At 44.4% G+C, this 15,701-nt stretch overlaps 1 protein-coding gene across 2 annotated transcripts in view; it reads left to right on the top strand.

Annotated features, from left to right (window-relative positions):
* RASA2 (RAS p21 protein activator 2) overlaps positions 1 to 15,701 on the top strand; it is a 158,062-nt gene that overhangs the window by 66,332 nt on the left and 76,029 nt on the right. The window contains exons 3-4 of one of the 2 annotated variants that reach the window (XM_040348803.1): positions 682 to 785; positions 4,068 to 4,162. In XM_040348803.1, the coding sequence (XP_040204737.1) occupies positions 682 to 785; positions 4,068 to 4,162 (199 nt within the window). Of the gene's footprint in view, positions 1 to 681; positions 786 to 4,067; positions 4,163 to 15,701 lie in introns of those variants that run through there. The other variant, XM_040348804.1, reaches the window with a different exon arrangement.

Here is a 15,701-nt window from a genome sequence, read left to right as displayed (position 1 = left end):
TGGGTGTAGGGGAAGGTCGGAGGATGAAGATGGCAGGGATTCTAGGAGCCAGCAGCATATTGGACACATGGGATTGATGGTACGTAATGTCCCTTGTGCTGTTTGTGTGTGTGTGCGTGTTTTTAGTTATTAAAAAAAAAAACTTAGGTTTTAACTATCTTTATAAGCCCTCTCATTAAAATTAAAGGAAGTGGATGTTTTTATGATGTATTTATTCCTTTCACTAGCTCATTATTATAACAGAAGCCTGTAATACATTAGAAGTAAGCTGCTTTTGGCCTCTTCTAAAAATGCTACTTCCTTGGCGGTTATGTTGATCTTGTGTCTCCATTAATTTTTATGGCTCAAATATGCAGATTGGAATTTGTGACATTACTTCTATTTCACTGGCCACATGTTTGCTCTGAACCAGTGACTAAAAATACTAACCGCAGAAGCAGCCAGGCAAATGGCTTATTTCAAAGGAGATTAATAATTACAGCGCAGGTTTTTTTAAAAAAAACAAACAAATGTTTTGTCTTTTCCTAGAAAAAATTGCTTACAACTTTTTAAAACTGGTTCAAGCTATGGTAACTGGTACATGTTTGTTTGTTTGTTTGTTTGTTTGTTTGTTTGTTATATGAACATTTATTTTTTTACACATTGCTAATTTTCACGTTTTTTCTTTTAATCTCTCTACAGCCCATTTTATGGTGAAGATTTCTACTTTGAAATTCCAAGAGCATTCCAAAATTTATCCTTTTATATCTATGATAAAAATGTTTTACAGAGAGATTTAAGAATAGGTGAGTGGTCGCTGGCAAATGTTTTCTAAAATGTATTTTCTGCTCAGAGAGCACAGTTAAGGATATGTATGCTCCAAACTGGTGGCAAGTTTGTGCTCATTACTTGGACTCTGTTCACATCTCTGCGTTCCAAATCATGGGCGGAATTGCCACGATTCGCAATAGCCTGACTTGGCAAATCGCAGGATTTTTCCACGATAAACATCGAGCGATAATTGCTGTAAAATCGCGCAACGCCTGTCGCTCAAAAGTACATGAGCGTCTTTTGGGCGACGGGCGTCCCGCGATTCTATTTTCCATTTTACAGCGATCATCGCCCACCCCCCCATACACCAAGATGTGAACAGAGCCTAAGGGGAACAGACCTTGACCAGCACTGCAAGTGGGATTCCTCTGTATGTGTTGGGCATGGCTGTTCCAATGAGGGTGCATAGTGGAAACCATTAGAAACCGTTCTTGTTCTTCTCTTTTACCTGCTTTATGTGTTTTTTGTTTACAGGTACTCTTCACACATGGTTTAGTGTGCCTTTTTAGACATTTGAAAACAAACAGGCTTCATATGCACACATCTGCTATGGGCACAAAAAGGGACACGCATGCTTGCTTAAAATTGGTGGTAGGTGGGCATCATTGTGTTTTGCATTAGCTCTGATACTGAATGCCAGTTAGGACTATCACAGCAGGATTGCTTACGCCTGTCATGAAGTGTTCCATACTTGGCTTTTTTTTTATTGTATAATGTCTTGGGGACCAGTCCCTGGTAACCTAGGGCAGTGCATTTTGGAGATGGAATTTCAGCTATGCAAATTAATGTGAATTTAATTAGAAGCGTTCTTACCGTTCCTGTTTTGTCCATAAAATGTATAACTCTTAACCTATCTCGCCTCTTAACATTGAAAATGGAGGCAACTTCAGATAGGGGTGTGTTTTTAGATTTTTTTATTTATTTTTTATTCACTTACTGATATCAGTTACCTCTCGCATAGATCACTGTGCTTCCCTAGACTGTGCCTTTAGCTGCCTTTCTCTCCACAAGGAAAGGGCTGTCTTTTTTTGGTGTAGGCATCTACTCCCTGGACTGAGATGTTGGCTCACAGATGAACAATAATGGAAATCTTGGTACCTGTGTAGTTCATGGCTGTTCACAAATGTCTCACACCTCTTGCCATTTATAATGGTGATGCCTGAGTGACCAGTGAGAGGAGAGCGAGGAAATGTTTGAGCAATAACACTACCTAAACCTAGGCAAAAGCCACCTGGGCTAAGCCCAAGGTCTACTTTAATGATAAAAAGGTTCTACTTTATTTTGGTAATTGTTACTGTAAATTGTGACCCATCGGGTATACATTCCTGCAGACTTGTAAAGTTACTGAAAGGTCCATGGTTAATCAAATGGCTCTGTCTAGACCTTGGGTCAGGGGTCCTGCAGCCTCATAGGACAGTCAGAGGAGATTGAAAACTCCTCACACAAGCTTAACTAGACACTGATAGAAGTCACAAGACTGATATTATATATATATATATATATATATATATATATATATATATATATATATATATATATATATATATATATATATATATATATATATATATATATATATATATATATATATATATATATATAAAAATATCAATCTCTGAGGAAGGGCCGTTCTCATCGGTTTACCCGATGAAGCTGTTTGATGTGCCTACACACCATCAGTTAAACCGATCAAGTCCAACGCGGTGACGTAAAAAACGACGACGTGCTTAGAAAAATGAAGTTCAATGCTTCCAAGCATCCGTTGACTTGATTCTGAGCATGCGCGGGTTTTGAACCGATGCTTTTGCATACTAACCGTCGGTTTTGACCGATCGGTTAGGCGTCCTTTGGTTCAATTTTAAAGCAAGTTCTAAATTTTTCGAACGAAGGATAACGGACCGATGGGGCACACGCACGGTCGGTTTGGACCGATGAAACTGGACTTCAGTCCGTTTTTTGTCAGTTTGGACCGATTGTGTGTACAGGGCCTTAGATTACATGGCTTGCTGTGTCTTTACAAGTCTTAAAACTGAAACTTTTTGCATGTTTATAAAACCTGTCTCAATTGCAAAAAAAAAGATACTGATTGCACTGTATCATTAGCCTTCTTCACATGTCTGTGTTAATGAGGAGAAGAAGGATTTGCGGGTTTAAGCTTTATCCTCTGTGACAGACCTGTGCGGTGGCTTTGTGGTGCAGACTTTCAAGTCCTTTTCCCCGTCAGCTGACTAGGCAGCAGCTGCAAGGAAATAAAATATTCTGTCCCTATGACAGATTGAATTTCATATTGATTTTCACACCATGTAGGGCAATTTTGGGTAGAAGCTCTAACAGTAATTCCAAGTTGTGTGATCACACAACAGATTTTGTGAACAAAAACATTTTTTTTTTCATTATGTTCTTGCACTGGGATATGTGTCTGAGCATTAGTTACCTTATCAAAACCTTCTGAATATATATCTCATAAATGTGGTTGTCTGAGTACAAAACAGACACACCAGCCTGATCTCAAGGGAATAATATTGATTGTTCAGGAAAACCCATTTGGGCCAGTGGACTTCATCATTGACGTTGATTAGCTGGGTATGTCTGTTAATCTTCAGATGCCCACACACTACTTGTCTTCTAAACTTAACAGCGTTGCTAGAAGTAAGCATTGACTGGCTAGGGCCTTGTAATCTAGTATGCAGTAAGTGGCCAAAGTATGTGAACGCCCCTTCAAATTACTGAATGTTTGCTTTCAGTGTAGGATACTGTTAAAGCCACAACTTTTATAAAGGCACTTCTGAACTATGGGTATAGTATGTTGGGCTACTTTCACACTGGGGCAGGGGTGCATAGTTTTAGTGGCGCCTTTTCGGCCGCTAGCTGGGCGCTTTTAACCCCTTGCTAGCAGCCTAAGAAAGGGTTAAAAGCGCCCATGTTTCGGCGCTGCCAAAACGCTTTGCAGGCGCTACAACAGTGCTGCCTATTCATTTCAATGGGCAGGGCGTTTTGGGAGCGGTGTATACACTGCTCCCAAACAGCCCCAAAGCTGCTGCTTCCAGGACTTTTTTTCCCATCCCACAAGTGCACCGCCCCAGTGTGAAGGCATCATGTAGATATGATGGTATAAAATCAGAATTGCTAAACTAATTTTAATGAAAAATGTTGTTTAAAATGGTATTTCAGCTTAGTATGATGGCTCCGTAAACTGGTTTGTCATGTTTTCTCTAGTTTGTGTCATGCTAGGTTACAGATTTTGTTTTTCTCCACAGGAAAGGTTGCCATTAAAAAAGATGACTTGTTCGGATACAGCGGTAAAGAGCCATGGTTTCCACTTCAGCCAATTGATTCCAACTCGGAAGTCCAGGTAATCCTCCTCCTCCTCTTCCTCCACTATGGGAGAGAATAGTTAGATGTAGTGTGTGCCCTGACCTGCTATCCATAAAGTTCCCCTCTTTTGGCAATTTGGCAATACAGAACCCATCAAGGAACAATGTACAGAGTTTGTGCCAGAGGTGGCCATTATAAACTGCTCTTCCAGTTAATAGGTGATTTATGGAATTGTTTAAAATGTAAAAAAATATGTAGTAATAGGTATGGCGGGTCGGCAACCTGCGATCTGGGCTTGCCAACCCGCTATTCCAGAGCAGGAGGTCGCAGGCCACATCAGAGGGCTCCGTGGGCCACTGGTTGGCCACCCCTGCTCTAAGATGTAGTCATAAAGTTAGTGTGTACAGTAAGACGGTTGCCTTTTGATACCGTTCTTCTATTCAAAAAAAGTTTACATAAACCAACAGTAAGTGGAGTTTAGGAAGAGGGGAAGCTGAAAAAGAGATGAGAAAGAAAGCAAGGGGGTCGGAAGTGAGGGAAAGGGGGAAACTTAAGCAAACAAGAAATAGGGAAAAGGTAAGGCAAGGTAACTTAAGTGGAGGCCTCAAATTGGGTCCATGAACTCATTCATAAAGAGAAGCATATTTTAGTTGTAAGAGCTTCCATAAGATGTCTTCTATAGGTGCATGGAGTTCAATAGGTAGATGGTCTTTTGTACCTGTCTCCAATGAAAGGCTGTCGAGCATCTGAGGGTAGAAAGGGACTGGAGAAACTGTGTCCTCGATTCCGTTTATCTGCCATTTCACCAAAGCCCCTCGTTGGGACTCCTAATAATATATATTTTTTTAAATAATAATAAAAACAAACTACTAACAGCAATCTCAAAAAGCCCGCGACTGGTTACCAAGTTGCTTAAGTAGCCCTTGCTCTTTAAAAGGCTGGGCACCCGTCTTAGAGGCTCTGGCTGTTAACACATGCAGGGCCAAATGTTTACCATTCTTGAGTATAATTGGTAAAAGACAGAGCAGGAATATTGCCGCGTTGATCTTAATGTGTATTTTAGTGCATAAAATGGCTTTTACTTCTAACCAAAAGGAGCGTTTCTCTGGGCATGATCAGTAGATGGAAACTCTGCTTCATAAGCATTGCTGACATCTCCAGGATTGGTCAGGGATATTGGGATTGAAGGAATGTAAGAGGAATATGGTACCAACCATAGATCTTGAATCGATTCTCCTTGTAGATTGTACAAAATAGAAGATTTATATGCATTTCCAAAATTTTGCTCCACTCTTTAGATGTGGGTTCTCGACTCATGCCCTGTACACACGATTGGTCAATCCGATGAGAACGGTCTGATGGATTTTTCCATCAGTTAACCGATGAAGCTGACTGATGGTCAGTCGTGCCTACACACCATCGGTTAAAAAAACGATCGTGTCAGAACGAGGTCACGTAAACCACGTACGACGGCACTATAAAGGGGAAGTTCAAATTCAATGGCGCCACCCTTGGGGCTGCTTTAGCTGATTTTGTGTTGGTAAAAGACGTTTCGCGCTTTTCTGTCTGTTACAGCGTGATGAATGTGCTATCTCCATAACTAATGCTAGTTTTACCAGAACGAGCGCTCCCGTCCCCTAATTTAGTCTGAGCATGCATGGATTTTTAACCAATGGACATGCCTACAAACGATCGTTTTTTTCCCCCTATCAGTTTGGTATCCATCGTGCCTACACACGATCGGTTTGGTCTGATGAAAACGGTACATCAGACCGTTCTCATGGGATTGACCGATCGTGTGTACGCGGCATAAGTCTATTCCAATGTCCTTTAACAATGTCTGGAAAATGTGTCGGGACTAGGGGACATTAAAGTTTTTGTATATGTCAGAAACCAAACCTCTGCAGGTTGTGGCCATAATGTCCTTTTTTTTTTTTTTTAGGAGGTAAGAGGGGGGGAAAGTCAGATTAGAAGTAATGGATTGAGACAGCCCAAAATTGTTTTAAAGTGGTTGTAAACTTGATTATTTTAGTAAAAAGGAAAAAATATTTTACATTTTGTTATACTTAACTGCTTTGTGCAAGGGTTTTGCAGAAACCCCTCTTCTGGGTTCCCCTGCCAGTGCTCTTTGCACCTCCTCTGTGTGCCACTTATAGTGGAACATGTGCAGGTTCACTCCCAAAGTGGGCTGTGTGTCTACACAATGTGACTTGGCCCCACCCCCACTCCCTCCCTCCTGGATTTGATTGACATCAGCAGGAGCCGATGGCTCTTGCTGTTATAAATTTGCCCTGTGAGACCAGGGACAAAAGCCGACTGGCACAGTGCTGGATTGGTACAGACCTCAGGTTAGTATTTAGGAGAGTGGGGGGCAAGGGACAACTACTGAAAGGTGGAAATAGGAGGAGGAAGCACTCACATTGCCTCATCCGTAAATAATATGGAAATACAGGAAAAGGGGTCCCAAAGGGTGCCCCAAGGTTGGACTTTAAGGGGACAGTAAACAAGAAGGATATAGAAAAATACTAATAAAACACTGACAGAACCTGATATATCTCTGCCTACAATACACGCAATACTAGAAAAATTCAAAGATGTCTCATACTATAAAATCAATCAGGAAAAATGCTTTATCCTCCCTATGAACATACCAGACTCGACTCAACTCTACGCACAACACATAAATACAATTGGGACAACAAATCGATAACATACCTAGGGATCCAACTCACATTTCCTCCAACAAAAATGTATGATGCCAATTTCCCCACACTTTTAGGCCAAATATCCCGTGACTTATCACATATTCAAAAAACCAACTTATCCTGGGTTGGTAAAATAGCCGCTTTCAAGATGCAAACTCTACCTAAAATTCTATATCTCTTTAGATGCCTCCCCATACCAATTCCTGCTAAGCTCTTTAAACAACTAGACAGCAAACTAAGACAATTTATCTGGAACAAAAATAAACCCAGAGTTGCTTTCTCGATCCTTACTACTAAAAAAAATTCCGGTGGAATGGGCCTCCCAGACATTAGAAATTATTATTTTGCTTCTATCTTGGATCAGATGAAACATTGGTTTAACCCAACAAATGACAAATTATGGGTAAACATTGAACGTCTAGCCACACACAATTTTGACCTCCCTTCTCTCGCAATAGCTAGCGCCATTATCCCCAAGATAACAATCCCCAACCTAATAAGCATTAAAACTACTTTATTCGCTTGGAAACACATTCTCTCAAAAACCAGACATGTAGAGAAAAAGGCTAAATTACATCTTCCCACAGAAGTCATTAATTATTGCAGAATCAGATTCTCTGTAAACGAGTGGATCAGTAATGGATATAATCTATACCAGAACCTACCCCCTAATGTTAAGAACATCATCGAGAATAAGATTTGTAAGTGTGCCCGACTGAAAGATTTCTCTACCAGTAATTTGATCGAAATCCCTATGAACCTTTGGGAGTTCCTCTCTCCTCAGAAAAATGATAAAAAGAAAGGTATATCTTTCTTCTACGATGTGTTATCCTCCCAACTCTTTACCAAAAACACAAATATGCTGAAATGGGAAAAGGATCTGGACCAAATTTTTTCCCCGACTCAGTGGATTAAAGCATTTCAAACAATAAGTAAGTCATCCTCTTGCATTGAACACTGGGATAATGCCCAAAAAATAATTAATAGATGGTACTTAACACCATACAAGTTATCCGAAATGTATCCAACAGCATCCGACATCTGTTTGAAATGTAACGAGCAAATGGGAAACCTCCTGCACACGCTTTGGAGTTGCAAGACTCTAAAAAGTTTTTGGAACTCTATCTCATCCTTTATCGCCAATCTTACGGGCAACCTTACCAAGCTTACTCCTACTAACGCATTATTGGGTATAGATCTAGACAAATACCCCACTTTGTATAGGACTATTGTCTTACATATTTTGATAGCCTCAAGAATTACAGTGGCCTCTCTATGGAAATCCGCAGACGCCCCAAACCTACCAATGGTCATCACCAGATTAAACACCCAAGCTCGATTAGAACTATTATTAGCCTATAAGAATGATTCTATGGGGGGCGTGGCCTGGAGCGGCATGTAAGCGGACGTCTTTCCTAGCAGCTCCGAGATCCCTCTGTACAATCCTGCACCATCCTGCCATCCTGCCCTTATACACCGACGGATAACCTTGCTAATCCCTCGGGGGACCCCTTGGGATACTTTTCGGAGGAGTCTGGTGGATGGGAAAGAGGAAAAAACAGCCCGCGGCCAGGATGAATGTCACCACGCGCTCCGGCCATGATGGCCGCCGCAGCATCGCGCCACTCTCCTCTCTGGCATCCACGCCGGAATTGTTTGCAGATGATCCGGAAACATCTCCCCCACCCTCTCCCAGGTCCTCCACCACGCCAGCGCTGCCTGCCCCTGGGTCGCCCAGTGAGGATGGCCTGGAGGAAGGCCCGGAGCCGGAGCCTACGCTGCTGGAGGTCCTCAAGTTAATGAAGGTAAACCATGCAGACACTATGGGAAAGATGGAGGAACTTAAGCTGGACATTACCATCATGCGCCAGGACATGCACAAGATGCGGGACCGCGTTAAGGAGACTGAGCGCCGTATCAGTGACCTGGAGGATACTGTGGGCCCCGTCCTTCCTACTGTTAAAGCCCAGGGTGTAAAAATTCGCTCACTAGAGGACAAAATGGACGATTTGGAGAATCGTTTACGCAGAAACAACCTGCGCCTGGTGGGCCTTCCTGAGCGGGTCGAGGGGTCCGACCCGGTAGCTTTCCTGGAGAGCTGGTTTACCCAGGAATTTGGGAAGGACTGCCTATCCCCCTGCTTTGTCCTGGAACGGGCCCACAGAGTGCCGGGCAGGCCGCTGCCTGCCGGAGGCCCCCCTCGTACTATGGTAATGCGCCTCCTTAATTACAGGGACCGGGACTCTATCCTGAGGGCCGCCCGGATTAAGGGGAGCCTAAAGATCAACAACGCCTCGGTGTCCCTCTTCCCGGACTACTCCCCTGCTGTCCGTGCCTCGAGAGCCAAATACCAGCATGTCAAGCAGAAGCTGAGGGAGAAGACCATCCAGTATTCTATGCTGTTTCCTGCTACGTTGAGAGTGGTACACCAGGGCCAGGTGAATTTCTTCCAAACCCCTGCCAACGCCTTATCCTGGTTTGAATCCCTGCACCAGCCTGGCCGTGCATCTGACAGGGCATCCGATGGGTGATTCCTCTACTTTTGTTGTTTTATTTTTCATACATTCGTTTTTCTTACCTGGGATAGCCCCCCATGGGGTTTTTTTCTTTTGTTGAACTCCGCTCCACCAGAGTGCCTCCGGGGCAGGAGGTTTTTTCAGATACTCACCGTTACAAGAGGACTAAGGTCTCCTCAAGGTGACTGTGCTGCTATTATTTAGCCTATAACCGTTCTGTTTGAAATACGTTTATGTCAGTCAAGTGAACATTGACTGTTCCTAACTCGCTTGCTGGCTTGCCTGCGGCGGGCCATGTTCCCTGTGTCCACAGGAAGTTCGGGGTTAAAGCCAGCCCCGTGTTTTTTTGGGGGTCTGGCAGGGGTTAATTGTAATGGGTTGCTGTCTAAGATGTGTATGTTTTGGAGTGTGATTGATTTCCTGCATGTGGTGTTGTGTGTTGTGAGCTTGTGTGTGTGTGGGTTTCTGGCCCTCTCTCTGCCCCCGCCTGCGCCCTGTCTGGGTCACTGTCACTTGATCCGCCCTGTGTCCCATTGTATTTAAAGCTTTAACATGTCTGTGGTAAAGTGTATTTCATGGAATGTTCGGGGGTTAAACTCTAAATTTAAGAGGGCTTTATTGTTTGATTTCCTTAAGGCGTACAACCCCCATATTTTATGTCTGCAGGAAACGCATCTCTTGGGTTCAAAGGTTATGGCATTGAAGAAATGTTGGGTTATGCATGGGTTCCATTCCACCTACTCTAGCTATGCACGGGGGGTATCCATTCTAGTGCGGAAGGGTCTCCCTTTCTCCTGCGAACGGGTGGTGTTAGACCCCAAGGGTCGGTATGTGTTCCTCCAATGCACAGTGCATGCCACGCCACTATTGTTGGTGGTGGTATACGCCCCCCCCCCTGTAACAGCAGACATCTTTACAGACTTAAGTGTACAATTTGCTACCTTCCCGGCTATGGCTGCCCTTATAGTGGGTGACTTCAACTCGGTGTTCGAGACCGCTTGAGGCCCATCCCTTATGACTCTAAGCTGTTTAGTCAGTGGTGTGACTCCTTCGGTTATGTAGATCTCTGGAGGCTCAGTCATCCAGGGGCTCAGGAATATACATGCCAGTCCCGGACGTACCGTACTCTTTCCAGGTTGGACTATGCTCTGGGGACTCCAGACTTGACTCCCAGTGTACAGACAGTTTCCCACTTACCTCAGACGTTGTCTGACCATTCCGCAATGACTGTGGAATTGGTGATGGGTCATAGGCCCTCCTTTCGGGTGTGGCGACTCAGTCCTTTTTGGGTCTCCGCGCCTGAATTCCAGGAGCCGATCAGGCAGGATATGTCCCACTATTGGGGGGACAACGCTGGGTCGGCCTCCTTTGGTCCCACCTGGGATGCCTTTAAGGCGACGGTGAGGGGTTCATACATTTCCAACATCTCCAGTCATAGGAAATCCTCCCGGGCCGCTCTTTTGGCCCTGGAGTCCTCCCTGGTGAACGCCAGGGCTCAATACTCCGCGCACCCCACCCCGGACTCCCATGGGGCCCTGGTGGGGGCGCACAGAGCCCTGGACCTACACAGGGTGGATGTGACGCGGAAACAACAGCTATATTTGTCAGCTAGGATACTTGAGCATAGTGGTAAGAATGGCAAGATGTTGGCATATCTGTCCCGCACGGAGTACGTGGATCGGACGATACCCCGTATTCAGTTGCCGGATGGCTCTGTCGCTTCGGATCCCATAGCCATAAATCAGGCCTTTAAATCCTTTTATGAGAGCCTGTACGCCGCCCCTCCCCCCCCAGACGAGGAAGAGACACTGGGATTCCTAGAATCCCTTCGGTTCCCAGTCCTAGAGGAATCGCATGTTTCGATATTGGACAAACCCCTAACAGTAGAAGAAGTCACCGAGGCTATTTATTCACTCCCTCCAAATAGGGCCCCTGGGTTAGATGGCTTGCCCGCCGAGTTGTACAAAAACTATGCGGAAGAGTTGGCACAGAAGCTACACTCCTTGTTTGGGCAGGCTCTGCAGGAGGGTGAGCTCCCCTCCTCCATGTGTGAAGCCCTGATTGTGGTGCTCCCTAAGCCTGACAAGGACAAGTTGCTATGTGGGTCGTACCGCCCCATTTCGCTACTAAACAGTGATGTGAAGGTGCTAGCTAAAGTTTTGGCTCTAAGGTTACAGAAGGTTATTCTCCATCTTATTCACAGAGATCAGGCGGGGTTCATGCCTGGAAGGAGTACGTATGACAACATCCGGCGACTATATTTGCACATCCACAGGGCTGAGGCCAGGAAAAAGGGGGGCTTGGTGCTGTCTTTAGACGTACTAAAGGCCTTTGACACTGTCAACTGGTCGTTCCTGTGGGAGGCCATGCACCGAATGGGCTTTAGTGCCCGATTCATCAGGTGGGTCCGCTTGCTGTACACCAATCCCAGAGCCAGGGTTAGCACTAATAAAGATGTTTCCGATGTTTTTACTTTGCAGAGGGGTACCAGGCAGGGCTGTCCGCTCTCGCCACTCCTGTTCGCATTGGCCATTGAGCCTTTGGCTCTGGCGGTGCGACAGACGGCGGAGGTGGCTGGGATCTGTTATGGTTCCCTCTCTGAAAAGATATCTCTATACGCTGACGACGCCCTGATTTACCTCGACGGTACGGAGCGGTCCTTTGTCTCCCTGATGAGGGTGGTGGAGGAATTTGGGAAGGTCTCCGGGTTGAGAGTTGGTTGGGAAAAATCGGTTGCATTCCCTATAGGCCCTATGCTTGATTATTCCTACCTCTCAAGGTCCAAATTGTCAATTCAACCTACCTTTAAATACTTGGGGATAAATATTAACGCAGACCTGTCTTCCTATGAAACCCTAAATGTTACCCCAATTGTTGCACATATGGAGACTAGGCTCAAAACCTGGACCTCCTTACCGCTCAACCTTATTGGCCGGGTGAACATTTTCAAGATGATTTACCTACCAAAATTTTTATATGTGTTTCGGGCATCCCCAATTTTTTTGTTAAAGAAACTTTTTAAAAAACTTGACTCGATCCTTTTCACCTTTCTGTGGCAGGGATCGAGCCCTCGCATGGCCAGGGCCTCTCTCCAGGCGGCTAAGCTGGAGGGGGGTCTGGCTTGCCCTAACCTACGTCGGTATTTTATAGCGTCTCAACTAACGTATGTCTATGATTGGTTCCTGGAGGCCTCCCCATCATGCTCCACTGCTCTACTGACTGCTCAAGTGGGCTCCAGGGACTCGTTGGTCGATGACCTTCTCAGGTCAAAGGTGGGACGATGCTCCCGTTACGCTCCGTCAGAGGTTGGCTGGTTGGCGTGGCACGAGGGCAATGGCTTGCTCACTGATTCAGGTGGGGTATCTCCTAGGGCCCCCCTATGGTATAATTCAAATTTCCCTGAGCTCCTGGGCCATCCCGACTCTGGGTGGTGGACCCAGGTTGGGATCACACGTGCTTCCCACATTTTTATCAATGACCGGTTTCTTTCGTTTGAGGAATTGCGGGCTCGCAATGGGGTACAGGCGAAATTTCTATTCAGATACATGTCCCTCCGCCATGCGGTTCGGGCACAGTTTGGGGGTCTGGCCCAGGGGCTCACAGAATCGCCCCTGGAGGCACTCATGTCCTACTCAGACATAGAGAAATTGGTCACAGCGTTCTATACACGCCTACAATCAGTGGGGGTTAAACCCTTTCAGCTTGCTCAAAGAAAGTGGGAGGTGGATATTCCGGGGCTGTCCGAGGAGGGGTGGGAGGAGGCCTCGGAGGCGTGCTTCCTTGATCTTATAGGCTCTAATGATCAATACATACAATTTAAGTTCATCCACCAGTTGCACTATACCCCCGCCAGGTTGGCCCGCATGGGTCTGAATCCCAGTGCTTCCTGCCCCAGGTGTGACTCCACTGAGGCCGACTATTCACATATGTTTTGGTCATGTCCCGCTGTTTTATTATACTGGAGGGAATTATTTTCTTTTTTTAAGGACACTTTACACATCTCTGTTCCCCTCGCCCCGGAGACCGGATTGTTGGGGGTGCTCAATGACTCTGTACCTACCACCCATGCTCGAACTTTAATACGAATTGTTCTATTCTATGCCAGGAAACTGATTTTGTTACATTGGAAGAGTGCCTCTGCCCCGAATACCCAAATGTTGTATCGTATGGTGAATAAGGTATTACCTATGTTTAAGTGTATATATAAGGGAAGGGCCTGTCCCAAGAAGTTTTACAAGATTTGGCAGCCCTGGTTGGACATAGCGGACTCCTTTTGGGGGGACACCCCTCTCTCTCAGCCATAACTGGCTGCGGGTGGGGGGGGGCTCCGGGCGGCCTGGGTTGGGGGGTGTGTGTGTGCGGGGGAGGGGGCTAGGAGGCCAGTATGGTTGTATGTGGGTGTGAGCTGGAGTGAATGTTGGCGGTGTGTGATATGTCACGTTTCTATCTGTTCCTTTTGCTGACAGCCAAATGTTTGCGCCGGTGGACCAGCTTGGGCTCGGGCTGGGCCACCTGGCGGCAAATTATCCCTCCGTTGAGGGACTGGTGCAGCTATGTTCCGGGAGGGGACGGGGCATGGGGGTTTGAAATGTTTGTTTCTATGCCACCTCATGCTGATTTTGTGACAACCATTGTTCCCTTTCTTCCTTTCCGGAAGTGTATGTCAAAGTAAAACCAATAAAAATTGTTTTAAAAAAAAAAAAAAAGAATGATTCTATAATCCCCTATCGTAGAAAATGGAAAATGTGGTTAACCCACCCGAAAGCTTCCAAATATTTAAAAGATTCCTTACTTTAATATTCTTCCTATAGTCTGAAGAATAACAGTATAAAATACTGAATCTTTGGTATAGATAATGACTAACGGCAGCCTTTATTTCAGTTTTCTCCCTCCCTCCTCCCTCCTTTATTTGTCTTTACTTTAGCTGTATAGGTGTACCACTGATCATCTTGGTGACTTCCCAGTCCTACAGTTTGTACCCAATTGGGGTAGACTGGCCTAGGTCGCTGAGTACCGTATTCTTTTTCTGTTAAATGTTTGCCTGTACATGGTGATTATACTACTCAAGTTGTATATTATTGCAACTATCTCAAGTGTTGTAAATTGATAAACCCAATAAAAATGTATTGATAAATATTAGTATTTTTTTTTTTTTTTTTTTTTAATTAAACCTAAATGCATACATGATATGCAAAGGAGCATGAAAAACAGATTAAAACATTTATATTGAAGAGCAAAAGATATGAGTGAGCCCTAGTGCGTCAATATGTTTTTTTTTTTTGTTTTGTTTTTTTATATCTGTTTTTCACGCTCCTTTGCATATTATGTATGTATTTGTTTCATTAAATATTAGTATTTTTCTATATCCTTATTGTTTACTGTCTTTAAAGTCTGACATTGGGTCACCCTTTGGGACCCCTTTTCCTACAACTACTGAAAGGTGTTTGTTTTTTGTTTTTTTTACCTTAATGCATAGAAGCACTTTAGTTTGGGGGTAACTAAACAGGGCTTTCATCTGGTCAACAGGATTTTACCATTTGTAGTCATTTCAAAAGTCTACCGTAAGTACGCACTTAATATCCGCTTGCTGACCATATACTGTATGTATATGCCGGTTAGAAGTCACTGATCTCAGCCATTACTAGTAAAAAAAAAAATCCAGAAATCTATCCCATAGTTTGTAGACGCTATAATTTTTTGCACAAACCAATATATGCGTATTGGGATTTTTTTTTAGCCAAAAACATGTGCCAGAAAGACATATTGGCCTAAATTTATGATTTCATTTTATTGGGTATGTTTTATAGTGGAAAGTAAATGTATAAAAAAAAATTATAATTGCAATTATTTTGTTGATAGCGCAAAAAAATAGACCGCAGAGAACTGCCAAAAGAAGGCTCAATTTGTGGGGGAAAAGGACATACATTTTGGGTATAGCGTTGCACAACCGTACAATTGTCAGTTAAAGTATTGCAAAAAATAGCCTTGCATGAAGGGGGGGGGGGGGCAATCTTTCGGAGGGCAAGTGGATATACATTACTGAGTTCTCCATTTATGGTTAAAGTGGTTCTAAAGGCTGAAGGTTTTTTACCTTTGTGCATTCTATGCATGAAGGTATAAAACCTTCAGTGCTCAGCTCACCCTAATACTAACCTGATCTCAATCCATCGATGTGCATGAAAGCAGTGGCTCTCCTGGGTGTCTCGCTCCTCATTGGCTGAGATGCAGGAGCCATTGGCGCCCCCTATGAATTGCACATTAAAAGACCACAGCGGTTTAGACATTAATGGCTGTTTTGAGTTATTTTGTAGGGACAGCAAATGTACAAGCTGTACACTCACTTTATTGTAGCAAA

Source organism: Rana temporaria, chromosome 4 (assembly GCF_905171775.1).
Source record: "Rana temporaria chromosome 4, aRanTem1.1, whole genome shotgun sequence".
NCBI classification, from domain to species: domain Eukaryota; kingdom Metazoa; phylum Chordata; class Amphibia; order Anura; family Ranidae; genus Rana; species Rana temporaria.
The sequence above is the reverse complement of the archived record's forward strand: the minus strand, read 5'-3'. Positions and strand labels throughout refer to the sequence as shown.